Source organism: Rhamphochromis longiceps, linkage group LG7 (genome assembly GCF_057381845.1).
Source record: "Rhamphochromis longiceps isolate RC_006_pf linkage group LG7, R_longiceps_female_GT1.1, whole genome shotgun sequence".
NCBI classification, from domain to species: domain Eukaryota; kingdom Metazoa; phylum Chordata; class Actinopteri; order Cichliformes; family Cichlidae; genus Rhamphochromis; species Rhamphochromis longiceps.
The window spans coordinates 33416804-33444159 of NC_140563.1; the positions used below are offsets into that span (position 1 = coordinate 33416804).

At 38.2% G+C, this 27356-nt stretch overlaps 1 protein-coding gene across 4 annotated transcripts in view; it reads left to right on the top strand.

Moving 5' to 3' along the window:
* Nucleotides 1-5548: 5548 nt before the first annotated feature.
* The window catches only part of LOC146665691 (uncharacterized), a 56779-nt gene continuing 34971 nt past the window's right edge, over nt 5549-27356 (top strand). Inside the window, exons 1-2 of one of the 4 annotated variants that reach the window (XM_085413418.1) lie at nt 5549-5583; nt 25173-25280. Coding sequence is in view for 3 of the 4 variants with exons in the window: in XM_085413415.1 (XP_085269541.1) it covers nt 21417-21446; nt 25173-25280 (138 nt within the window). In the remaining variant the exon portion in view is untranslated. Of the gene's footprint in view, nt 5584-21343; nt 21447-25172; nt 25281-27356 lie in introns of those variants that run through there. The other 3 variants (XM_085413415.1, XM_085413416.1, XM_085413417.1) reach the window with 3 other exon arrangements.

Genomic DNA, 27356 nt, shown 5'->3' on the forward strand with positions numbered 1-27356 from the left:
AACAATGAAAGGGGAATCAAATGGACCATTATGGCAAGGCTGGGATGGTCAATTACAAAAAAAAAAAAAAAAAAAAAAAAAAAAAAAAATTTGTGATCCCCAGAGGATGAACCCTACTGACTTTGGTGATCTGTTGAGTTTGTATTCGATCTTCTGGTCCTATATCTATATTATTAATTCAAGAAATGATATAACACAACTACAACTTTATGAACTGACTCAGAATTTGATACAAGCATTCACAGTTTCCCTTGTTGATATTTTAATTATATTGATTAGCATGCATTTTTTCCTCTAGTGTTTCGCACATGGATAGTTTCACCAAGAAAAAAAACTGTAACAACTTTGATGTCATGGTCCTGGGTCGTTGACCCAGCGGTTTTAGTTTGTTATCATTTTCTAGTTCATTATGATGATTATTATTGTTTGAGTTCTATGTGTTATATTCAGTCTGCCTTTGAGTCTGCGTCTGTGTCTCTGTCTGTCTATGGTGTCACCCCGTCTGTTTGTGAAGCTGTCTGTTTAGTTCTGTGTCTTGTTTGGTTCCCCATGTTTGAGTTTCCTGCTTTATTGTGAAGGTCTCTGTCTGATGTGAGTGTGTTCAGTTTACATTTCCCCTGTCCCATCAGCTCTGATTCCTCCCAGCCATGTTGCCCTCCTGTCTCTCATCCCCTGATTACTGGTGTGTGTATTTAAGCCCTGTGTGTTCTCCTGCCTGTTGCTGGTTTGTCTGTGGTCCACGGTGTCCTGTCCCTCGTCTGTGGCTCTCTGCCTCTCACCCCATTCTGGTACCCTCTCAGGTTTGTCATTTAGCTTTCCCAGTTTAGGTCTTTAGTTTTGTCTTCCCTCTTGTCTGTTTTGCCATCTCCCCACTGTGTAAATAAAACATCACCAGCATTATCATCCACTGCCTGCGTTTTGGGTCCTTTCTCCCTTCATACCACACGGCTCGCCTCGGCAGTCGTGACATTTGATCTGCCAACTTTTTATATTTCGCCTTACTAAATCTTAGCTTGCATTCATACTAACTAATCGAGAATTGGGTAAACGTTGTCCCTTCATAACACTAATATACTACCATTATCATTGCAAGCATTATTATAAAACTATCACTGTAAGCAGCACTGCTAACATGCAAATCAAGTTGAACTTGTCACCTCAGCATGTGTGTACTAGATGTTAGCATGCTAGCAAGTGCAGCCTCGCATTACCAACAGCATGGCTGACAATTAATCATGTTTGGTCATTCTGCCAACTTCTAGAGAATTAGCATGAATAAGCAACCAAATCAAGTCACTGCAGCAGTGTGAATTATCACTGTGTGAGTAAAGGTTGTCTCACAGGACGCTCCCCTGTGCAGGATGTTTTTGAACTGTAGACACACCCCAAAAAGGCGTGTGAGACAACACTGTGTACAAACCAGCTACTTGAGAGGATGATGAAATAAAAGCTAATTCAGTTTTCACTTTTATACGTTTATTTACGATTGGAAAATTATTAATTTTCTTTTTTGCTTTTTTAAAGGATGCAACAGCAGTGCAGTGGTTGCAATTGCTGCTTCAGACCAAATGAGTTCTTGGTCTGAGGCAAGAACTCCTGTGTGGAGTTTGGATGTTCTCGCTCTGCCTGCATGCGTTCTCTCCAGGTGAATGGTGGTGATGTCTTTTGTTGGCCCAGAATGGCAGCCTGATGTAAGTCACTTCTTGCCATATCTCCTCTCCTTGTCTGCAACTGGTCACAGCAGATAGCTATCCTTACCACTGTCACCAAGCACTTGTTCTTAAGGGTCATCTGATTGTTGGGATTTCCTCTGGTTTCTCTGTATTATTGTAGGGTATTTACAATATAAAGTACCTTGAGGCCACTGTTGTTGTGATTGCAGATCTGCTGGGATTTGCCCACACAACCGTCTCCATGTTTAACAGAAAATGGTCAGAAAAAGAGAAAATATCAAATGAGCAGCAGTTTTCTGGGTGAAAAGGCTTTGTTGATGCCAGAGGTCAGAGGAGAATGGTCAGACTGCATTGTGCTGGTAGGAAGGTGGTAGTGACTCAAATAATGACAACCAAGGTATGCACAACAGCATCTCTGAACACACTGCTTATAAAGACTTGAAGCAGATGGGTCACAGCAGCAGAAGACCACACTGGCCACCACTCATATCAGCTAAGGCTGCAATCCACACTGGCAGACCAAATTTGGTCAACAGGAGGTTGGTATGGTAGTGTCAAATTTTGGCATGAACAATCCATCCACCAGTATCAGGCTACTGATGGCTGATGGGTACTTCTAGCAGGATAATACTAGTGTCATAAAACTCAGATCATCTCAAACTGGTTGTTGTACATGACGATGAGTTCACAGTCACCATATCGTAGATGTGATCGAACGGGATATTCACATTATTGATGTGCAGCAGACAAATCTGCAGCAACTTTGTGATGTTATCATGTAAACACGGAGCAAATTCTAAATTAAATAAAGTGACCAGTAAGAGTATTCATTGTCGTCCTATGGTTGTCACAACAATTTTTGTTAAATAAAAGAACAAAAGGTGTGAATGCAGTGTTGCTCAGTTCCATTTGAATGCATGTGTACATGTGAACGTGTGTGGAGCCATAGTGTAAATTGCTGATGGGTGTGTTCCTGGCTCCAGCTAAGAGGAATGTGAGGTGTGGTTGCCAGCGTTGCCCAACACAAAGTAGCTCGGCGTTCAGTGGGACCTCTATGGCAACCACAGGCTGTTTAACCAACACTCAGTCGTCTCTTCTTTACAGGAGACTCTAGGTTTATGTGTAGGTGTGCCACAGTGTTTTCACACTGCAGGAAAATAATCTGATCTCTTGGAAAGACTTTACTCACTGTTCCTCACAGGCTGAGATCAAAGCTTAGATTTATGTGTTCAGATTTTATAGTGACTACGCAACCATTTCTTGCCAACAGGACATCCCCATTCAAAAAATATGCTGTGCTTATTCTTCCTCTTCTTTGATGTTTCAGCTTTGCTGTGCAGCATGGTGTGTAGGGTTTTTCAAATTCAGCCTTGGAAAGAGAAACTTCCAGTATATTTAAACGAAGACTGTATATAAAAGATGGGTGTAGCCACTATGATGTCACCTGTTGGTTTCTGGAATCTGTGTTTTGAATGCTTTGTTTGAGTGTTTTGGCCACTGCCATCTGTTGTGTGTTTGTGTGTGTGTGTGTGGCTGTAGTTCAAGAGGCAGAGAAAATCCTCTGCTAATTGGAAGGTTAGTGGTTCCTTGGCTGCTCTATTCTGCATAACCTTGGGCAAGATACTAACCCCAAGTTGTTCTCTGATGTGTCAATTGGAGTATGAATGTGTGTGAAAGTTAGATGGAAAGCACTCAAGCATAGAAACAAGTGTTTGTGTGAAGGGGGGAATGAGGCATGTTGTATAAAGTGCCTTGAGTGCTCATGCAGAGTAGAAAACCACTATTTAGAAGCCAGTCCGTTTACTAATAGCATTTTTTGTCCAATATTTGAACAAAACTGTAACTGTACCAGCACCAACTTTCAACAACAAGGACATGTATACAGTGGTGAGGTGTGTGGTGGGATTACATCAGCTCTTCTTGTTTGCAGTGGTGATGCACAGATTGACAGATGAGGTCAGGCAGAAGTCTCTGTGGATTATGCTGTTTGCAGACGACATTGTGATGTGTAGTGAGAGTAGAAAGCAGGTGGAAGAGAGCCTGGAGAGGTGGAGGTATGCAGTGGAGAGAAGAGGAATGAATGTCTGTGAATGAGAGGGAGACAGGTCGAAAGGTGAACACACAAGGGGTAACGATAGTGGAGATAGATACCATCCAAAGCAACAGAGGTGAAGAAGAAGTGAAGGGGGACATGCAGTCTTGGTGTGACAGAAGAGTATGGTAGATGGAGGTGGGATAGGGTGAGATGGAGCAGATGATCTTCTGTGGTGATTCTTAAAGGAAGCATCCAAAAGAAGCTGATGATTTGGACGAAACACTGGAGCGATAACTAATCAGTGCTAGCAACACTGTGTAGCTAGCTGACAGATGCAATCCACAGGGATACATGTCAGATAATAAATACCAAAATTTCACTCATCAAACTAAAGACTTTTTGGGTGATCTGTGCCTCATAACAGCCTGTGTTGGTAGTGTAAATGGTAAATGGACTGGTTCTTTTCTTCTCTACTAGAGCACTCAAAGCGCTTTAAAAATATGTATTTGTAAATATGTATTTTGATATAACAGAAAATACATCAACCATACAGGTGTTATGAAGGGAATATTTAATTTTGTTTATTTTTATTTATTTATCTATTTATTGGGGGGGGGGGGGGGCGCAGTTGTACCAGGCCATAAAAATGCACTTCAGCATGGGGCCAGCCTAAAGTGGTCACGCTGTCTCTAAGGTTGTTTTTCCAACTGGTGTATTTACATCAATGCAGATTACCAACTATATTGCAGAGACTCCTCTTCTAATAGGACATCCCCATAAATCATTAATACAAGCATTGGGACAGTAGGAGGAGATTATAGTGACATAAAAGCTGCTGATGGAATGGGTCAACAAAAACACTATCCTTACATAGCATTGTTACCTATTGCAAAGTGATTTAAAACCATAAACCAGTGACCAGAACTAACTTCAATAGAGAAAACACCAGAAAGCTGGTTTAGAGGTAAAATAATATGCTGTAGCATGACATAAGGGACTGCACTTTGGCTTTGCGCTGGGCATTTCTTGTCAGGGAAAGGTAAGGATTTAAATGCTTTACAAATGCACATTAGACCACCTACCATAAAAAGAAGAAAACACAAATATTTTAGAAATCTGACAAAAACTTGTTTAAAACGAGAAATTATAATTGCTATTTGTCAGGCAAATAACAAACTGAATTCATGTTTTTCAACCCAAATCCTGACTTCTCTGAATCAGTGAAAAATTATTTGAGCATAAGACTCAATCACTAAAATCTTATTTCCTTTTTTTCAAACAGTGAATTGGAAAATGAATGAATGGCAGCAAAAATTATATTAAAGCATTAAAAATATTATCTCAGTTAAAGAGCTTGTACATACTGGTGGACACACAATTACAAAAATCATTCTGGTAATTACCAATACTGTTCATTTATAAACTTTACAGCTGACTGGATGGTGGTCTTATGATTTTGTTTAGCATTGTATGTAAGGAACTAAGATATATACATATATATGTCACTTAATGTCATCAGAGGGAGAAGGTGGTAACCACAATGTCCCCAGGGAAGGAAACATTCCTGAAATAGTTGCAAAAGCTGCCCATGGTGCATTGCATTTCCCAAAATGGTGTCAAAGACAGAGAGTGAGTTCGTTCTCATGCCTCTCAAAAATGTTCTCGTGGATTTCTGCCAGAGAATGTAACGTTTAACCAGCTCAAACCTTCGCTCCTCCCTTCCCGGGCGACTTTGCGTGAGTCAGCTGGGCTCATTACGCACGTTCCGGTGTGCGGCAGGTGTAACTCTGGCCACACCCACAAGGAAACTCCTGTCAGGCAGACTCAGCAGGCTGTCAGTCGGCATCAGAGCACCGCAGAAAGGAGGAGGAACAGGTAAGAAGCTCATAATTTTCCAGGAACACTTGTTGGAGTTTAATGGGAGCGCTTTGGTACAGCTTTTTTTGCTGACACTGATTTCGGGTGAGAAATGCGCTGCTTTCACTTAAGAGAGTTCACGGCTATTTTCCTCAAACTGGATCGCAGAAAAACTAGTCTTTTTTTAAGGATAGGGCTGAGGAACAGATAATCCAGCTGATGCAGGGAAGCACAGAGACTGCTTCAGGTCAAAACTGTGCGCAAAAATAGTTAAGCTAAACTTTTAAAGTTTAGCCTGCGGCAAATGGAGATGCAGGCTTTCATACATTCAGCCAAAGTACATAGTAACATTCCGAATGATTGATTTAGCATGTAGATCTTCAAATAATGAATCTTGAGACAGGCATTGTAAACGGAGAGAAGGTACCGTACAGTTTGATAATCCAATTTCCAATCCAATTTTATTTATAAAGCACTTTAAAATACCCAGCACAGGACCAAAGTGCTGTACAGAAAATAAGTTAAAAACAATAGAATAAAAGAAAACAGCACAAATGAATCAATATAACACATAATACATAAAAATTAAAATAGCCCTATATTAAAAAAGAAAACAAGATAAAACAGCACAGAATCAACTAAAAACAACTAAAATAAAAATAAATAAATAAAAACCAACATCTCATGTGGTGTCAAAGGCCAGGGTAAAGAGCTGCTTTTTCAGGAGTGACTTAAAAACGGGTAGGGAAGACTGTTAAGAATAGGCAATTAATATGGTAATTGAAGAACTATGAAGTAGGATTAAAGCTACTGTTGTTCCAGGAGCATTATGTAAGAGCTGTTCAGAGTTATCAGCATTAGTGTGATAATGTTACCAGAAATCAATAGTCCTCAACTTTTGTGGCCCGCCTTACTGCAGTCTGTGTTTGAGCTTGAGTACTTTTCATGGTGCTGGTATGCAGGTTGTAATACCTGTAGTGTATTAATACTGTGGAGAAACGTGTAAGTAATGCAGATACTTAAAAAAAAAAAAAAATTTCAATACAATATTAAATACTTTAAATTTGATTATAGAATGAAATATAAAGTGCAACATAGTGCAATTGTGTAGCATCGTATTATACAAAGTCAGCGTGGACTCAAAAGTGGTTACTACAGGCTTGTCCTTGCTTTGTATCATGTTAATGAAACAACCTAAAATTAGGCGCTGGGCTCATTCTCACTGTTGAGCTACATTACACATTTCAGTGTTGAAAAACTTGACTGACATGCAAAGAGCCTTGACCTCGGTCTTTTCCAACACCTTCAGGATGAACTGGAAAATCATGTGGAAACCTTTTAGGAGTCTGAGCTAGAGGAGCATTTAGTGTCTGTGGCTTTGGAATGACAGATTCAGTTTTCATGTGTATTGTGGGTGTGCTGTGTGCAGTTTGTGTCTACATACTTATGGCCAGAAAGTATAGTGTGAGGAGTTTATACTACCTTCCATGAAATCTCAATGTTGTAAAGTGGCATGAAAATATAAGTTTTACAGTTTCTTATCCACCATAATAGTGACTTTAAGCTACGTCTCTGCAAGATCAAACTCGTGTCAGGCATTGACAATAAAATTCCTTTTTCTTTTTTTAATACTGATGATATCTAACAGTTTTCATTTTCTCAAGAGTACTCTGCCCCCTGATAAGAGGCCAACAGAGATGAGATGTTATCTTTATTTCAGCTGGGTGGAGGGCGCTATGTGAACTTTTACTGACTCCACGTGGAGCTGCTGTGTTACTTAACACTTAATTAGTAATAGTCACAACAACAATAACAACACCTAACCAAACCATGCTGTTCTTAACTGGGTCTCTACCCCTGCATGCCTGTTTGGTTGAAGAATTAAGTTGGGCGACTGATTACAAGCTGTGATTGTTTGTGTGGGTGTGTTTATGTGTGTGTGTGTAATCACAGTAAAACACAGTCCTGGAGACACCAACAGTAGTGAGAACTATGGCAGTTTTAAGCCAGAAGATACAACAGGCTAGAGAGAGCAGTGGTTGTTAGGCTAGTTCTTCTGTGAAATAGTCGCCACAAATCGATATTATTTTATCACATTAACAATAATTAAAGGAATAAGTGAGTTCCTATAGCCATTGTGAGCTTATATCTTTGTATTTTTTTTCTAGTTTCTTTTGTTTTTAGCTTGCAGGCCAGCGAGCGTGTTGCTACGCAGCTACTTTTACAGCCTTGACAGCTAGCTTAAGAAGCAGGGATATTAGTTATACATGAGTTGCTTTAAAGGGTGACGTCAAGCACATACAATTAATTATTATATTTCTGAAAGTTCTGTTTTCTCACATATGTTGCAAAATGTAGAAAATGTCAGCCTCACAGAGATGTGCTAGCAGGCTAAAATGAAGTCAGCTTTACGCAGTTATGTGTTAAATATCGGTGTTGTTGTCCTGTGTTCAGAATGTAAAATGTGCTTTCTAAAGCTGGTTTTTCACAATTGTCTAAGGAAAATTGCAGTCATTCATGTGTAAATGTTTTCTTGGCTGAAGAATGCAGAAACTATTGCCAGCTGTTAGCATTACTGATTTTCTTGCTTAGCTAAAGTATCTTTGTATTAGTTCACTTTCCATGTCTTTATCTTTCATTCCATCTTTTTCTGTTCTGATCACCCTCATCTCCTACACAGCTGTGCTTTTTCGTTCACTGTTATCTAACATATTTTTTACTGTTACTCTCAATTTTGCACTATTTTACTCTTGACTCTTCAGTTTTTAGTGTGTGTGTGTATATATGTTTTTTTGTTTTTTATTTTTTTTATTTTACTTACACTGTGTAAATGATGACTTGGATTTTCTTGCATGCCAGAAGTTAAGCTTTTTAGTTTTGTTGTATTTAGTACTCTAGTATATGTTACATAATTTTTTGTACATGCTTAAAAAGCTGCCAAAGCTTTTAGCTTACACTATATATGTGTGTGCGTGTGCGTGTGCGTGTGTGTGTGTGTGTATATGTATATGTTCTGATATAATATATATATATATATATATATATATATGATGTGTGTATGACATTGATTCATTTAGTCTAGACACAATGTACATGACAATATGTACATGTTTTTAAAAAGGGTTGAACCAAGGCAATGACTGACCCAACACACCCCACAAGGCATTAGTCATTGCATATTGTGCAGCAGTATTTCTCTCTTTTTCTATGTCAAACTTTGACTTAATCCCTTTTCTCACTGAGAATGTTCCAACAATTCATCATACCTCTCTCTGTTTCAGTCACCCTTTCTCCCCTTTCACTCTCACCCAGTTCCTTTGGTTTCTTAATACCACTTTCTTATCTTTTGGATGTTTCAGTTTTTCCTTTTCATCAGTTTTTCAAACTCAACCATGTGTATGTATGGGACAAAAACATTTAGTTTAATCATGTGTAACAACTTCAACCTGTTTCTGTATCCAGCCTCTGTCCTTCGCACACCCATCCTCTCTCTCTTTAATGCGTTTTAATGGAACTACATTCTTTCACTTGACTCTAGCCCAGGCAGTTAACGAACCAGACCAACAAGAATACACAACTGATCTCTTTCACAGTTTTGCTCAGCACACACCCACCCTACACTCTCTCATTGCTCTCTCTCTCTTGCCTTGTCACTGTTTGTAATGGAGTAGAGATGGGTTAAAATGTTGTGTAAGTAAGTGTTAATGCAAGTCAAAGAATAACAGATTGTAAAAAAAAAAAAAAAAATCTCAAATTCTGTGTAAGATCTTTGCTGGATTTTTTTCCCTGTTTCTTAAGGGCATAAATTTCAGACACTGTTTATCTGTGGTAGATAATTTCTTTTCATAAGGAAGTGGAAGGATTGCCACTTCTCTTGTCCTATATTTGTCCAGTTTCCCCGAATGTTTTAAGGAAACACTGCACGCCATGCTGAGATACCACCTTTTGGTGTAAAAATAATATTTTTTCCCCCTTACACTGTATTATCTTTGCCATTTTTCCAGACATTCAGCTAAAGAAATGAGGACAAATAATGTGGCTAAAGATAGATTTCTGAATTGGTTCGTTGCTAAGTTGTCTGTTATGTATAGACACAACACTGGTTTATCCCTTGTGTTAAGTGCGTTTTTTATGCTTGAATGATTCATCGGTTAGTGTTGAGTGGCTTAACAAACAAAGAAACATTTATCCAAAAATGGTCAGGTACAATGACTGGAGTGAAATTGAGTGAAAAGGCAGCCAATGTTCAAATACAAAAGCTCAAAGATTGACTTTTTAAAAAGAAAGGCTCCTTGTAAGCAAAGAAAGAAATGAAGGATACTTTAAGACCTTTGCACAGGACTGTATGAGGAGACATTTTATTTAAATTATATTTAAATTCCTTGTAAATGCACATTTGGATATCTGTTACAGAGAAACTTATCTAGCCATTAGATTATGGTAACTTAATTGCTGTTGACGTGGCCTTCACAGTACCTTTAGCTACATGCCAGTAACACGTTACAGTTGCTTACTACCCACAACACTTGGCCTACATCACAAACAGGTTAGCCGCATTAATTAAAGGGAATGGCTTTAAGAGAAATGTATCCTGTATCTATGGTTTCAGTTTCTCTAGTCAACTCACTGCCAGTGCACAAACCTAACTTTGCCAACACCATCATCAGCCCTGCAACCCACTGCACTCTTGGTGTCACATTTTTGCTAGTTTAACATTAAAATTTATGTGATGAGCTGATAATAATTTGGAGCTTTTGCATTTACAGTATAGTGTAAAATGTCTTTTTTTGGCTTTCATAAATACAAAGTGCTGTTTGAGGGTTTAGACTTGGCTTTAGTTTAAAAATTACAATCAAGTAAAGCTTCATAGCAACATGGCTGAAACTCTGACAATTGTTTCTCATTAACTTTATTGGTAATGTTTATTTTGTTTTCTTCAAACTGAAAAAAGATATTATGGAAAGCATTTCTTAAACACTAACTAGGAAGTCTAATAAGGACGTCCAAGCAGTCTTAAAGAAGTAGCTCAAAGTGATGTTGAATTGACATCTGCAACATCAGTTTGACTTTCATTTTGGAGCATGCTGAACCTGATGTGCATTTACTGGACGAAAGTTTTCATCCCATCCTTGAAGTCTTGATCAAAAACTAAAATGATTTTTTTCAAGACATCAAATTAAAGAAAGAAAAAATGGTTTTGGGCAAATTATATAAAGATTAATAAGGATGTATATAATTTTCATCAGTGCTTTCTAATCCTGAACACATTAGCACTAAGGCTACATTCACATCACATGCTGATGTGGCCTGAATCGAGATTTTATAGCTCCAAATGACTGTGGGAACTAATAAATTACACATCAGAACTGGCTCACTTGGATACGTTTTCCTAGAATGTACTGCACAAGAGATTTACTAAAAACAAATGAAATTTTAAAAAAAAGAAAAAAAAGAATATCAGTAAGGCCTGTATTGTGAACAGTTTCCCAAGCCCATTTGGGACAGTCTCATAGACGATCCCAACTTTCACAAAGCTGGGTGTGTGCGAGAATAATTGAGATTATAGATGATGTCATTGTTTTTAAGAAATTGTTTCTCACCTGTAGATACAAGTCTTTGTGTGTGACTACTTCATTTGCCGAAACCTCCATTACCTTAACGTTTAGCTATGCCATTTAAGTAAGAATGATGACATCAGCATTCAGAAATTCACTTGATGTCAAATCTTTGGTGACAAGTTTTGACATTTTTATTAGAAAGGGCAGTTACAAATTTAAATTCAAGAATGTTTTAATCCATTTTTTTTCTTGAATTTTCAGGAAAAGGTTTATTTTATTTATTTTATTTTCTTAAGGTAATATTCCAATCAAACATCCACATACTCAGCATTTATAATCAGTATTTTTGATCTTCTAAAGAAAGTAATTATGCACTTTTTCAGTGTCATGTTTGTGCACAGGTAGGTGAATGCAATTAGGTGACGAAAAACACCAAAGTGTCTTGTCTTATTGAGGTGCATTCCCATAGCTGTTATGCTTTTTTGCTCACAGTGCTGTCTGTCAGATGATATTCAAAGTATGTCTGTGTTTGCTGTCATTCTTCCTAAAGCTTCACTTGTGTTTGCAGAAGTGATTGTACATGTTCAGCAGCCTGACGGAGACAATATGTCAAATACCTGAACCTTAAAAACCATTACGTTGTCTTTTTATGCAGCTTAGTAATCATTCATTCTCCACTTAATGAAATGCACTTGATTAAAACAGTCTGACCGCCTGTATAACAGCAGATGTTTTGGCAGTGTGATGGTCTGTAGCTTTCAACTAACCACAGTCCTTCCAGGAGTAGATGTTCCAACATCTACTCCTGAGACGATTATGACAGTACAATTAGAAAAAACCTGATCAAGTGTTTCTTATTTCGAAGAGTTTCCGGGAGAAAACTTCCTTTCTTTAAGAAAAACATGGCAGTATTGTTTAGATTCATGAAACGATGTCCTTCAGACAGAGAAGACTGGTGTGGAGATGTTTGGCCAAAACCAAACACAGCATATCAACACCGCAAACTACTGCCAGCTGTCACTCAGCTGGCCATGATCTGCTCTGTGTACCAAAGTATTTTGGAGTCAAGTGTGAGACCAGCTATCTGACATGTTGGCCCCAATTGGGTCATTCAACAAGAAAATGATCCTAAGCACAACAGCAAATCTACAACAGAATGGCTGAAAAAGAAAAGGTGATGTGACGATCCGGTCAAAGTCCAGAGCTCAACCTGACTGAAATGCTGTGGCAGGACTTTAAGCAAACTATGCACAACCTCAATGAACTGAAGCGATGATGTAAAGAAAACAACCATAATTCCTCCAGAAATGACGTGAGAGACTGGAAAGGTCATATAGAAAGCAGTTACTCTAAGTTATAGGTGCTAAATGTGGTTCTACAAACTGTTAAGTCATGGGTGTACTTAGTTTCAAAAAACTAGAATCTTCTTTTGGAAAGTTTGTGGAATGATAGCTCGGCTTCACAAAACAGTATAATTATTTATCTTCTATTGCCCCTAGGTTTACAACAAGCCACCTATTGTGTGCAACATTCATTCCTATTATAATCAAATGTCAAGCTGTCTGGTATGGGAAACACCCCATAGTGGCATCTGGTGCCCATCAATCATTAACACAATGGAAGAAAGAATTTTTTATAAACCCCTGAAAAAAAAAAGAAGAAAAAAGATCTCTGTGCAGTTAGTCACTGTGGTTTAAAGAAATGTTCATTAATGACATTTAGTGTTGTGCTAGCTGCCTTTCTATAGAACAGATTGTTTGGTGGCTCAATAAAAGACGTGGAGCTACTGTGCATGTGTGAGAGAGAAGAGAGACACTGGGAAAAAAACTTATTTACTATTTCCATGAAGTGAAAATAAAGATGTGCTTATGCATTACAAATTACTCACTCAATTCATCAGTTTCACAACTCTAAGCCTGCAGTTCCAGGATGATTCAGTGTAGAAATACATCAAAATGTTAAAATAATGTTGTTGTTGTTTTTTTTTTAAAAACAACAACAACATTATTTTAAAAATACGGCATCTTAACATAAGGCTTGTTCTAGCTCACAATCTTTTAATTATGCACACACAGGAGTCACATAAAAGCATGACTGAATGTGACATTATGCCACAAACTGCAAGTCAACAGTGAATCATGTGAAAGCAGCAGGAAGGAGATGGTATGTTAGGAATCAGGGCGTGAGTTTTGAAGGACAAGATGAACGTACACACACACGCAAACTATTTGGTACCATGTTGTGATCTCCTCGTTTTAGTAACACTATGTAATTCAAATATTACTTTTCTTATTGGAGCTGCGGGTGGACTAGCACTGTGTGCTGGTATCAGTCCTGCAGGTAGAAACTCCCCTTTCTTTGATATATCTCTCGCATGACTTCACACTAGTCTAAGGTCAAGATGGCTGACTTCCTAGAAAATCACTTTCTTTCACTGAGCTGTTTATAACGCAGATAAGTTTAACCTGTCTTTCATAATGCCATTATTGCAGACTGCAGCAGCACCACTTTAACACAAACTCGAGGACTTCCTGTTCTTTTGTACTCACTTGGGTTGCAGGTATATGTGTCAGTAGTCACCTGCTTCCAGTTTTCATGCTAGGTTAAACTAACAGCCTCTCAGCTGTACTAATAATATTTAACATACAGACAAGGGCCATACCAGTGCTGTGTTTTAATCAGGTGATACAGGGGAGAGTATCAACAAGCAGGGGCAGGGGACAAAGAAAACCATAATAAATGATGAAATGAATAAAGCGAACTGCTGTGTTGAATATACTGAAAACAGTAAAGCTAATAGTATTTGCACTCTTAGCTACAGTTCATAGACCTACTTTAAAAAAAAAAAGGTTTAATATCAAAATATACTTAAAGTAAAAATACTCTTCATGTGGAATGAACCCTTTCAGAATCTTATTGGATTGCAATTTTTTGAGGTATTAATGTGTACTAGCGAAAACCTATCATGGTATTCTTCTTTATTTTCATCGGTTACTGCATATAGAAAGACAGGAAAAACAGATGTTCATAAACACCAAACAAATACACATATTTCTTCTTTTTCTCCTTTTCAAGATACGTATTCATTGTAAAAGATAAAGTAATCAGTTACAGGTACTAATAGCCTCACTGTTTGAACACGTATTTACAACTCATTGTAGTTCCAATTTGGACATCACATTAAGTCGATTCCAGTTCTGTGTTCATGGGTCATCTGCAGATCTATGAATTTGCTTTCTAATGTTGTTGTTACCTTTTGTTATCATTACATTATATTAAAAATGTAGCTGTGTAATAGTGTATCTTTCAGCAGTCACATTTCTTTTGTCTGTTGCCACTGTGGCTGCTGTTTTAGCAAAAAATAAGTTTTAAAATCACTGACAGGGTAGTGATTTTAAGCTCTGTGGACACCATACAAACTGAATTGCTTTTAGAGATTATCAAAATAACTTACTATAATGCAATCCATTACACTATCCATTTGTAAATTCAATAAGAAGAAAAACTGCAGTACTGTATAATTTAGCTGAAGTGGGAAAGCTTCACATTCTGGTTCTAGAAACGTCGCTCTTTTTGCTGTTGATTTCCTTCCATTTCATCATCCTTTCCAAAGCTCACACTCGCCTCCATAACATAGTGCTCGGGCCAAATGGTTTCGGTTTGAAGGTCATGAGCGTGTTTTGGAACCCATTTTCTACATCTTGTAAATTCTTCCGCTAATGGACACCTGAGAGTTAATTATTCATCTACATCATTTAGAAACTGCTACAGAGCTTCTCCTCGAATGCATCTCAGTGCATTTTTGCATTTTATAGCTCCTTGTGTTTTGTTTTTGTTTTTTCACTGCAAGTTTTAATGAGTGTTGTTTTGCATTATGCAGTACCTCCAGGCTTCAATTTAGCATCTGGGAAAGTTGGCTTGACTCCAAGACTGTGGTCACCCAGTGCTTATTACTCATTAAGCCTCATCGGAGGGCCGAGTGGGCGCAGGCTGGGTGGGTGCTGGGTGGGAGTTGCAGTGCTTGGTGCATGTTGTTGTTGTGGATGCTCTAGTTTTGAAACTAAACTTGGAGATGAGAAAGTGAAGTGAGTTTAAAAAAGAAAGTGTTGATCATTTGCATATCCTTCTACTCTGTCAACAAGTGCAATATTTTTCCTACACATCATGGCTCTAGAGTAAAAAATTATTGTACTGAACGTGGTGTTAGCTTCTTATTAATTGGCATGTTTATTATTGTTTTCAGGGTAAAACTGATTTTGCTTTGCTTAAACTATTCAAGGGCAGTAAAACTGAAGCTTTGAAGCAAAAAGGAAGTAATATATTTCAGCAAATCAGCTTAAAAGCATCAGATTAGTCTCCCAGAGGCTAGATTATGTTAACAATGGCAGCATTTTTGACAAATTTCTAAATGACCAATTTGTCCAACTTCATCAAGGTTAATTTTTTTTTTAAATGCACCCCACTGACTGTTAGTTGGAAGAGACTACTGTGTGGTTAGCCTTAGGCATGTATGCCAAATAGAATACACATTTATCCAACCTTCATACCAAATTCATGCCAAATGGAAAGTCTTTGTTGTTGGGGTTTTTTCTCACACATAGGCAGGCCACTAAAGTATGTTTGGAACTAAAGAATGCCTCCAGCCTCCACTTTACTACTCAATAATCATCTCACTCTTATTTTCAAACATCAGTCGTTGCTAACCTGTTAGCTCTGGCCCATTTCAGCCAGGTCACCCTTGTGGTGGATGTCAACATCATTCAGCTCAATCTCCAACGCCCATTGTTGTGAACTGCAGGTGGCAACAGTAGTCTTTGTTCTGCTCTGGAGATCTGCTGCAAGCTGCAGGGACCACTCTAACCAGAACCTTCGGCAGGTGGGGAGCTGGTTCATGTGCCACTAAACCGAGCTCGCAGAAGCTGCAGAGCAAAACGAGCTGCCATCACCAGCTGCTGAAATCTGTCAAGAAGTGGGGGAGATGGCTGGCGTTTCCTCTGTTATTTATTCTCATTAAATGTATATAGTGTTAGTTTGTAACTCATTTAAGCAAGCGTAGGTGTACCGCACGTTCATGTACACACGTACCACCCCGCAACCACCACAAATAGAATCTGATTCTAGAAACACTGACAGGGGATGGAAAACAGTCTTTATGACATAAAGACTGGAAATTATAACATATCCAACACACTATTCCAACTGGGCTAGGCTGACTCTATTTGTTGTTTAAAGAGTCAACCCTAAATTCTGATAGGGCATGAGCATTACGTTACATGTTGCTGTGTTGCAAAGCTCTAATTTCATTATGGTCATACGTTGTCATTGCCTTTTTTTGCCACCACCTTGTTAGTATCTGGTTAAGGATGGGCAGCAAAAACTATTCAGATGAGAAGGTGTTGAGTGTGTAACACCTGGAAGTACTGGTAATTCTTATGTTATAGTAAAAATAATTTTTAAATAAAATGGAAAGATGTGTGAAATAATTTTCTTTTACTTAAAGCCTTGAAGCGTTTTGCTCACTACACTAAGTGCTGTTTTATTGGGTAGTCACTCTTAAGACAAACTATGGAACAGTTCTCACTGTAGTATTTGCATCGTACAATGGTTTACACTTTTTGAATTGTGAGGCTTTATGTTTTTCAACGATGCATAATTTGGGTCAGGCATATTCCTTTGCCTGTATTTGGACTGGTCAGTATTGAGAGATTCAGGCTATCCAAGTAGTTTTAAGTACTACTCTTAAATAAATGACTTTACATGCATCACATAGCCAAACGTTACTAGATGGCCTAGCTGAGTTATTGCATAAAGTCACTAATGAAGTCATATGTCTATGCATAATTAACTTCTACAAGTGCTTCATCAGGGGCGTCTCACTTTTCTCTGAGCCTCTGAAGGATTGCTGTGAGACTGCCCATCAGAATCTCTTCTTGAATCACATATTGTCCATTAGCTGTTATTTTTATCTTATTGTTGCAAGACATTTTTTTAAGCATTTTGTCTGTATTTTGTTGGACCGTTCACATAGAATCAAACATCTGTGTAAATCTGTGGTAAAATGTAATCATTCACCTATAATGTGTCTGTCTGCAGACCAAAACTCATGACTGCGCAAATAAACATGCAGACACATTCGAGGACCCACCCTGTGTAGTGCAAACAGAACCGTGTTTTACATCTGTCGCCCGTGTGGGTCTTGGATTGTGTCCAGTTCTTTAGAAGTTATACGGTATAATGTTATTTTCAACTAATTGTGCTTTCAGTCGTGGAAAGTCCCATTATTTGTAAAATCTAAATATATTTATTATTTTTAGCTTTCAAACTAAAGGCTGGTACTTTCACTTCTTCTAATCGGGGACACTCCCAATAGGACACAAGGTTGTGTTTTATGTTCTTGTCTCCCTGAGTGTGTAATTTCCCACTGCATGTTTGGTTTCCTTTAGGTCTACCTGCTGTGTCTTTGTGTTGCTCTACCTGTTTTTCTCCCTGACTGTCGGACAGACGACAGCTCACAGAGGTTTTATTTCTTTTGGATGAGTCTTTGGGAGGAGCTCATCATAAGTAGGTTGCACACCCAGCCCTGCACACCTGTGCATGTGTATGCATTGCGATGCGGTTGGGTGGTGGTGAGAGTGGTATTGTGCCAAACCCTAAAATAACCCAGAGTAATACCTGTATGCAGTAAAAACATACCATTAATCAGTCTGGTGTAGGTCGTGCATTAGGGTAAAAAAGGAAGTTACTGGAAGATGGTGGATTATTTTCCGTAATGGCACTTTATCTGCCACAGTTTTTCCATACATGTTGTGGTAATCTTTAATTAAGTGTTCCCTAGTTTAAGCTGTCATCTGCATTAAGATGCCAAATACATTTTATTTTCACATCATCACTTGACAAATGTATAAAGTTTTCCTTTTCCCTCAGTTTAGAAAGTGCTTCCTGAACATCACCTTGTAAACTGTGTGTGTGAGCACTTTTCAAGAAATGGGGGGGCATAGTGGTTTTGTTGTGTTTGACATGGTTAACGTCAGGGTGACAAGAGATCTGATTAGTTAATTGTTAACTACAGAGGGACAGGCCCACCTATGCTTCAATTAAAAGGGGAAGTGACAGGAAGAGGGCAAATACAGGAGAGGTGGTATTTTGTTTATTCACCTCATTGGGTACAGACAAACTGGTTCTGCTGTTTTATACTGCTGGTGTTTTTACAGAGAGAGAGGAAGAGGCGACTTTTGTTGTGATTTGGCACTATTTAAATAAAATTGAATTGAATTGAAAGAACTGCATGTCCAGTAAGGTTTAGCTGTGATTAATTAATCAACTACAATCCTCAGTACTGGGTTGGTTTCGAACTTGAATTTCTAAATAAGTTCCGAAAGTTTCCAAAGAGACTAAACACTCTGTTTGGTCAAAGTTATGTTGACCTCCTTGTCCTCCGCTGTGTATTTTCTGCATTTCTGCTCCTCCATTGTTTGATCCCAGTTGTTCCAGTTCGCAGTCCAGCTGAGTAGAAATAGAGTTCAAAAATGCAGTAGAAATGTCTGTTGTGGTGTAGATCAGTACCCATTGTAGGCGTTTCCCCTAGAAATCAGGTTGGCAGAAGTGTTAAATTCAGCACAACTGAAACACGTATGTTTTTTGTAGTTTTTAATACATAATGGATGACAGTCGGGAATTTAACTTTCTATTTTCACTGTGTATAGTAAAAACAATGTTTTTGACAGAGCGTGGGAAGTAACAGGTTCTATCTGGTGGACTTACATTAAACATAATAGGCCATTTAATGTGCTAGCAGCCAGCAGGAAAGATCCAGAAACGAGAATTTCACCACTTAGCTTCTTCATTTTCAGATGCAGTGTTAGGTTTCTGAAAACATCTTCACAGTTTTGTTTTGACAGAACTACAATTTTAGAATAGAATAGAATAATCCTTTAATTGTCCTACAAGGGGAAATTTGGTAAATTTTATTAACAATTTGGTAAATTGTATTAACAATTATAAGACAAGCCTTAAACTTAAAGACATAAATGTAGTTTTATCTGACGGAGGTCTTTATTTTGAAAAATTAGAATGACATTTTTAGCATTAGGAGTTAACCAGACTATATTTAAAGAAAAAACACATGACTTGGCAATTTTGTAAATTAACATAATCGTTACACTGTTAATGAACTTCGTCACTAAAAGTTGTTTCCATAATGAAACATTCCTCGTCAGTAAATGTTACTGCAAGGCGTCGCCTGCTGTTCACTCCCAGTTTAAAGCTTCTGGTGGCTCAAAGTGCATCAGTGCACAAGGTGACATACCAGAGCTGTGAGTCATGAATAAGGCGTGCTGGGTAGGAGAGGTTTCCTTGTGTACAGACATAGTTGCTTGCTGAGCAACAAATATCTGCAGTTATCGTGACAGTGCATGCCCATAGACCTCTGACCCTTTTATCTGATAAAATGCCTCACTTACAGATTTTAAGATTTTTTTTTCCTAAAAAGAAAATTGTAAAAAAAACAAAAAGAAAATTCATTCTGAATAAGCAACTATTCACCATGATATTCAATATTAAGAGAGCTAGTGTCAATGACAAAGGTGATGATGCGTGATTCATAACTTCCTGTGGGTGGTAGAGTGTCTCACCTGATTACATAACACAATATTATTGGTTTAAACAATGAGATCTTAAAAAAATATCTTAGAAGCGATCTGAAAAGAGGGAAAGTAACACTCTTATCAGGAAAATCTTACTTTCACTAATGACAGCGTTTCATATGCTCCTGGAGCAGGGACAACTCTTGACTAGGTTGAAGGTTTTATGATTTCAACTCTACACTGGACTGCAGGTTAGTTGAATTCGAGCTAACTCATTTATGAGTAAAAGTGTTCTGGATTTTTTTTTTTATAACAGAATCGGCCAAGACTAAATCAGAGTCAGAGTAAAGCTTCAGCAGGCTTATAGCCTATTTTAGCTCATATAGGTTTGGTTTAATAGCACATTTGTGTTTACAATTTATGGTTTAATGTCCTAAAGTCAATTTCCTCCAGCAGCTGTTTTCAGGAAACAAGCTTTTAAAAGCAATCGAGTGCAGGAAGGGGTCAAGGGGGCCATGTGTGAAGTGGCTGCTTGTATTTTTTGTAAACTTAATCACATGACTACAAACACAAAGGGAGACTGACAACATGGAGAAGCAAAACGATCAGAAAGACATAGAAAGTGACCTTAAGCAAAATCAGCACAGAGGGCTTTGAAATGACTACAAAGGGATGCAAAAAGCAAAAGAAGCATGACCGACAACCTTAAAGAGACAAAATAAGAAATGCCACCTGATACACAGAGACGTACAACGGGAGTGAATTTGGAGCTGGCATTGATGAAGTGTAAAAATTCATGTTTTCCTGAGGAGTGATATAAGGTAAGCAGACTGTTCCTTTAGATCCACCTCTATGATAAAATCTACACACATTTACACAAGGAACAGAAACGCATTAAGTGGCTTTGCCCTGACATTAGCCAGTTTTATTACTGTCTCTGAAGGATGAACCTGGACTTTATAATTTCAGTCCAACTGCAAAATCTGGCAAGGTCTGGACTTTTAATCTTGCTGCTTAAATCTTATTGTGTGCATATGATTAAAGAGTCTTGAAAAAGGAGGGGGAGGCCTTCAGAGGTATTGGGAAGAAGGCCTCACCTTCCTCATACCTGCATACTTATAAAGGTGTGTCTATTTAACCTGCTACAGTCATTAGACCCCACCTAGACACACCCTGGGGACTCCCCCTGACTTTGAGGGGTCAGGGCAGGAACTGGTATTTGTGACATGGGTTCTTGTACTCTTTAGGATATCTAAATAATACCTTTAAAAACTGATCTGCATATGAAATACAAGGTCTGAAATGCCTAACCCATGATACTAAAACTTGCATTGTCTTACAAATTGGACCAAACGTGTATTACAATTTAAATACTGGTTTAGCTGAAGTTTTGTAACAAAGTTTTAAGTCTAGAGCTTTTTCCTCCCTCTGTATCGCCCTCAAACACACACACATAAGAGGCTGAGTGAGCTAATCAATCAAGCCCACAATCCGTGACAAACCTTGGCTGGAGATTAACTGACCAGCTCACATTCTCTCTCCACCAGTCTCTCTAACACTCTCTCATCCTCTCTGTCTCAGAGGTTGTAGTTAGGGTCATCTCCATGTACACAGTAGTGCAGCCCACCCACTAACACATACACATGCAAACACAGAACCCCCCTGTGGTCTGAGCTCAGTCAGGAAATGAGTTTTGAGCCCGTCTGTCATCATGAGCACTTCTCTCTCTCCACGTCCTGCAGTGAGTACTTATGAAATGTTTCACAGCTGAAAGCTAAAGTGTGAGATAATTAAGAGAGTTCAGTTTTACAAGTTTGGTAGCAGCTCGTTTGAAGCTGTTTGTTGAAATGTAAGGCTTGATCAATGAAGAATTTACCTTACTGAATCTTTTGCAGTGATAAATATTTGATGAGATACCTCAGAGTGAGACATTTCAGAAAATGTTTTTTTTTTTTAGCTACAAAAAACATTTCACAAGTGACAGTTGTGTATGTTTGCTCACTTGGTCAGTTACCAAGGGGTGCCCGCAAAGGAAGCAATTTGCTTTTACGCTTTGCTCGCTGTTTCTTGCAAGCAGACATTTTGGGCTTTGGTTGCTTACGTAACCCTCTAACCTTTTTAGTACCTTGTCATATGTCAATCAGCTGTCTCTTTAATTCACATTAAAAGTCTCTGTGATTGCTTGTTTCTGAGTTGAGAAAGATTTACTTGGACCTGCCCACTTTATGTTGCCAGTGGATCTATCTCCTTGAGGTTGTAAATGACATTAATTTTCAGTGGTCTTTTTTTCACTACGTTGCTGCCCTGTTAGTATTGAAAGGGAAAATAAATTGTGATTGTCAAATTAGCTATTTAGCTAGCCTAGAAATAGCTTTTAAATTCAGTATTATAAAGCCTCAGCTAAAACTAAGCTTTTATTTATTTTGCTTTATTCAGGACGGTGGCGCAGTGGTTAGCAAACTAAACAAGGTTCTTAGTTCAGTCCTACCATTGTCTGTCTCTATGTGTTAGCCCTGCAACAAACTGGTGACCTGTTCACAGTGTACCTTTCCTATCAACGAAGAATGAGTGAAATTGCTTTCCAGCAGTGAAATTGTAGCTTGTAACACTTTGCAAATGTAACGTTAGCTGCAAATGGCTAACGTAGCCTAGCCTCACGACGCCCCAAAACACTTCTCTTAAGGTCTTCTCACTTCTGTTGTCGGGTGAAATCGGAGACAGAGTTGCATAAAAAAATCAAATTGTGATTAGTTTGGTTGCTAGTAGATTGTCTCCTGCAGTGTTTGTGGACGATGTCAATTACATTCTGAGCAGTAGTGAAATTTCAAGTTTGATAAAAACTGGAAAAGGAGTTTGAAACTTTTGTCTTCAAAGTAAAAGTTGTGCCTTACTGCTGCAGCCAGTGTGTTGTAAAAGTGGCAAATTTTACTTTCATTTCATTTCAGCTTTGTTTGTTTTGCACTTTTTACAATTTTAAATTGCTTGGCCAATATTTGGTGAGTGTTTGTAGACAAGTTGATGTCCTCTGTGCAAACTAGAGGCAACTTGAGCAACATGTTAGTGACCAAATTAATTGCAAGGTTGTTTTAGATCGAGTATTGTGCATATCTTTGTGATCATTCCCACCTAGGGATTGCCAAAAACCTCACGTAACCACTTCTCATTTGGTTCAGGAATACAAATTTTTCTCTAGTGATTTTTGGTTGCTAGCAGGTTATCCAGTGGTCTCAAGGCCTTAGCCATCATATTTTTAAAATGTAGTTATGTATTAACACCATTTGTGTTTTTACTCAAATATGTATTTAAACATTTCTTTAAGACCATAGACAGTGTGAGGTTATATTATTCTTACAGTTGCAGCATTTATATATGACTAATTTGTTTCGCCAATTAGGTTTTGTCGGGAAGCATAATTGGAAAAACAAATTAGCAGTATATAAACATAATTTCTAGGAGTAAGGGTTGTACAGTAATGAGGAGAGAATTATAGCGTCCCACATTCATCAGCCATTATATTTTACTTTCTAATTACTTTTTCTGAAAAGAATAGGACTTTGTTGGGTCCACTGAATGTCACACACCATTTAAATACTGTAAACCAAGAATGGTTTTCCTATTTCTGTCGTCTTTTAACAACTAAAAATGTCTCTCTGCTCTCCCAAGCTCCTGTCAGCGCATATAATCTTTCTCGGAGGGATTAAAATACAATGGACTTGTTTTGATTGCTTTTAATCAGACAACACAGACTTGGTGTCATGAACAACCAGCCCACTCATGTTATGAATGCATCCACTCGTATGGCGAGGAACGGAATTAATTGCCGCTGTCCATCTGTAGTTTTTATATATGTATGAAGATTGATTTTCTCATTTAAGTTAAAAATGTACATATGAGTCACTGAGGTTCACTGCTTCAGCTCAGTCTGACAATGGCTCTCTGTGGTGGGTTTTGAAGCTGGTGGGTGGGTGAGAGTCTACTCAACAGGCAAAGTTGTGTTGTTACCAACACCTCCATTATATGTCTCTCCTTCAGAACAACATTGAATATTTCTGAGTTTATGTTACAGAGCACTTTGACATTTAAAGACTGAAACCAACTTAGACAATTTTAAGAGGTTCTGCACTTTTGCTATTACAAATAGCTTATTTGTTTCACTTTAAATGTTTTTGTACCAGCTCAGCTTTTCCACTGGGGAATTTTCAAGTTTGTGTTGCTGATATACTGCCAATCATTTTTCTGTAGGTTTGTAGGGTAATCCATCAAGGTGAAGACAAAAAGAGAGTCGTGTAGCTGACATGCTGACACACAGAGATGTGACCTCTCCTCCAGGACAGGACAGGAGCTCTACAGAGCATGTCATCTGACAATTTGCTTTATCATATGTACTTATTTGGAGGTCTGCTAGTCAGCGCAACAGCTCAGTTGAGGCAAGGGCTAATTTTTATTTTATGCAGTATTTAGAACTGGAACTATTAGACTTTCTATTTAAGCCACCTTATTACTATCTAGATCTGAGACTGTTGACAAGACCAAATAAAATTTTAGCTATATAATGAAAAGTTGTAACCTTAAATTACTTGCCTGGTTGTGTCTTTTTTGCTCTAAATAGGAACATATTTAACAAAATGAGCATTATGTCACAATAAAGAACACTTGAAACGAGCATTTGAAGCCATAATCTCATCAAGAAAGCATTTACTGCGACCATTAATAAAGTGAGAAGTGGGCCCTTTTCTCATAGACTCCAGTATAATCAGATTTCTATTTGCAACCAGAGGATTCATCCCCTGGTGGCCATTAGAAAGAATGCACTTCTGAAATGTCTGGTGTTCATCTTTTATATGGAGTTGATAATTTTATCTTCATCTTTTGTTTTCAGTTATGTTGAGTCAAATTATCTAAAGCAGCACAATGGGGTATTTATTTTTTAGCGCTTTGATCTTTTTATTCTGTCTGATTTTATTTGATCATCTGCTTACATGCTCTGTGTTACAGATGGAAAACAGTTGCGTGCTGGTATATCCGGTCTTTGCTTCAAAAGTGCATAACTTTGAAGTCAAAATTGAATTTAGAGGTTCAGCGTTCACTGCGGAGGGTAGGATTTGATAAATTTCAGCCTTCCTCTCTCCCATTGCTCCTCTTCATTCCACACAAATGAAAATGAGCTCATGTGGTTAAAAAAAATCACAGGAGCGTGCCTTGCTAATTGGGTGTTGTTCTAATTTCAGTTCACAATGTCATTTTGTCTTCCAGGCAGAACCGTTTGTCCTTCAGTTAATCTCAATTTCTACTCTAAATGCCCACTTTAGTTGCAGAATGTCTTTCTCTGTAATAGCAGCTATTAGCATTCAGACTCAAAGTGGTATTTGGTTGCTGCAAAAGCCGTAGTTTGTTAAGGATACAGCAGATTTACTGTGTGACATTTGCTGAGATGAAAGATGATTAAATGCTCTGCTTCTCTCTACAGTCTCCAAACTTCCAGCGGAACAAAGAGGAGTTTCCTGCTTCGTTGGAGAAACTCCGGCAGCTAATAGAAGAAGAAGTTCACATCCTAGAATCATCCATTGTTGATCAGGTAAATGGCAAAACAAGAGAAAACCTGCCTCCAATTAATGTAAAGTAATGTAAAGTAAAACTTGTATAGAAGAATATAAATATAAAAATGAAAAGGTTTCTGTTATAAAATATAAGCAATAAAACAATAATATATGAATTATACAAGGGTAAAACAAGGGTTAACGTTATAATATAACAAAAATTACAATGCAAGTATAAGATATGATGAAATGCACAACTCATCTTTCATGAGTGAAGTCATTATAAATTTGTCTGAAGGTCAGTAGAACAGCAGCTGTAGGATCTGAAACATAAAACCACCACTGAAAAAAGCCCTGTTAGATCGTTATCACCTGTATTATTGAGGCATCAAGTATTTTATGCTTGATGTTGGCTGGAGTTGGCAGTTTCGATTTTAACGTAATGTCTGTTAAACATGAGTCTTTGCTAGAGGGTATGGGGCTAATTGCACAACACTGCCTTAACTGCATTCCTCCCAACAGTCTGTATGGGGGTTTGTTTTTCTTATTTCCACTCTCTTTATGCCATTGGCTTGATTCTTCCCTTCATTTCTCTGTGGGAATCTGGGCCCGCTTCTCTCTGTCTGCCTCTCCTCCTCCCTTCCTTTCCCTCTTTGTGGATGTCTCCTGAGGCCATGTTCAGACAGGCAGCTCAAATCCGATTTATTCCCCTACTCTGAGGCCTTAATTGCAGAAAGTAAAATAATAAAAAAAGAACAATCGAGATAAACCCGCTTTTGAAAAGCTAGTCAGTTGGTTTTAATGTCACACTCTGAAGTTTTTTATGATCATAGTTTCATAAATGCAGATGTGCTACCAGCCAGTCCTACCGGGAATTTCGAAGATCTTAACTTTTTATCACCTCCACCCTGTGCTCTTACATAAAACTGATTGATGAAGTGTATTACCCAATGACATGACATGGTAGAGAGCACTGTTAGAGATTACCACATATATGATATTCATAGTCAAAAAGTAACACAAGTTAGTTTAATTTTCTGTTCAGCTGAAGAACTCTGATTCAGAAATTTAGTCACTTTCACTGTGGACAGTGAGGACTAAAGATCATATCTGGGAAAAACAAATCAGATTTGGCTGCTGAGTGAACATAGTGCCAGTTTGTCTCTCAGACTGAGTCACATGGACACATAGACACACAGACGAAGGGGAGGATGAGGGTGATCGTCATGTTCTGCCAGGATGACTCAGTCGGTCTGTTGTCTTTCAGCCTACAGCCGCTCACTGAAGGACTCTGTCACCTTGACAAGTTCAGACTCACAACCAGAACTTTATATTCCAACTTGTTATGTACTCATAGGGTCTCAGTCCATTTCTTTTCACCTCCTCTCGTCTGTCTGTATTTCTCATGCCTGGTGATTCATCCTTCTTCTGTTTGACAAAGTGAGACTTCTGAGAGCTGTTGCGTAGTACTCTGCAGACTAAATATATAGGATGACTTATAAGGTGGCTTATCTGTGCTTTGTCTTTTTTAATTGTCAGCAGTTTCTCTGAGATTCAGTTGTTAAGAATTTTTCTTACCTCACCTTATACTAAATAAAACAGTTCATACGCTGGGTGTGTGGATCCGAGACAATAACTGAATAAAAATAGTCACAAATGGACCAGGATATGTCAGTACCAACTTCATTACCTTGACTGCTTTTTCTGTCTGTATGATCTGTCCATTGTGTGGTGCCAGCATCAACTGGTGGAAAGATTATGTCCTAGTGGACTTCCGCCTAATTAAATGGTAAACAGGTTTTCACTGTAATCTAACAAAACTAAGACTCTGTTGTCTACTGTAGTAGCTCTGGGCATCACCACTATGGTGCCTTGAATGAAATGCTCATTGTAAGGTATCAGCAGGTTATACTGCTTGGTTCCCAGAGTTGAATTAAGCCTAGTCTTAGACTAAAAGAAAATGTTAATCTCGGAGTAGGCTTAATTAGTGGCTGGGAAACTGAGCTGTAGTTTAGCAGCCTTGTTAGCATGTTAGCGTTAGGGTAAAATTATAGCTAAAGGGTAATGGGGTTATTAGCTTTTTAAAGCTGTTTGGCTACAAACCAAAGTAAAAG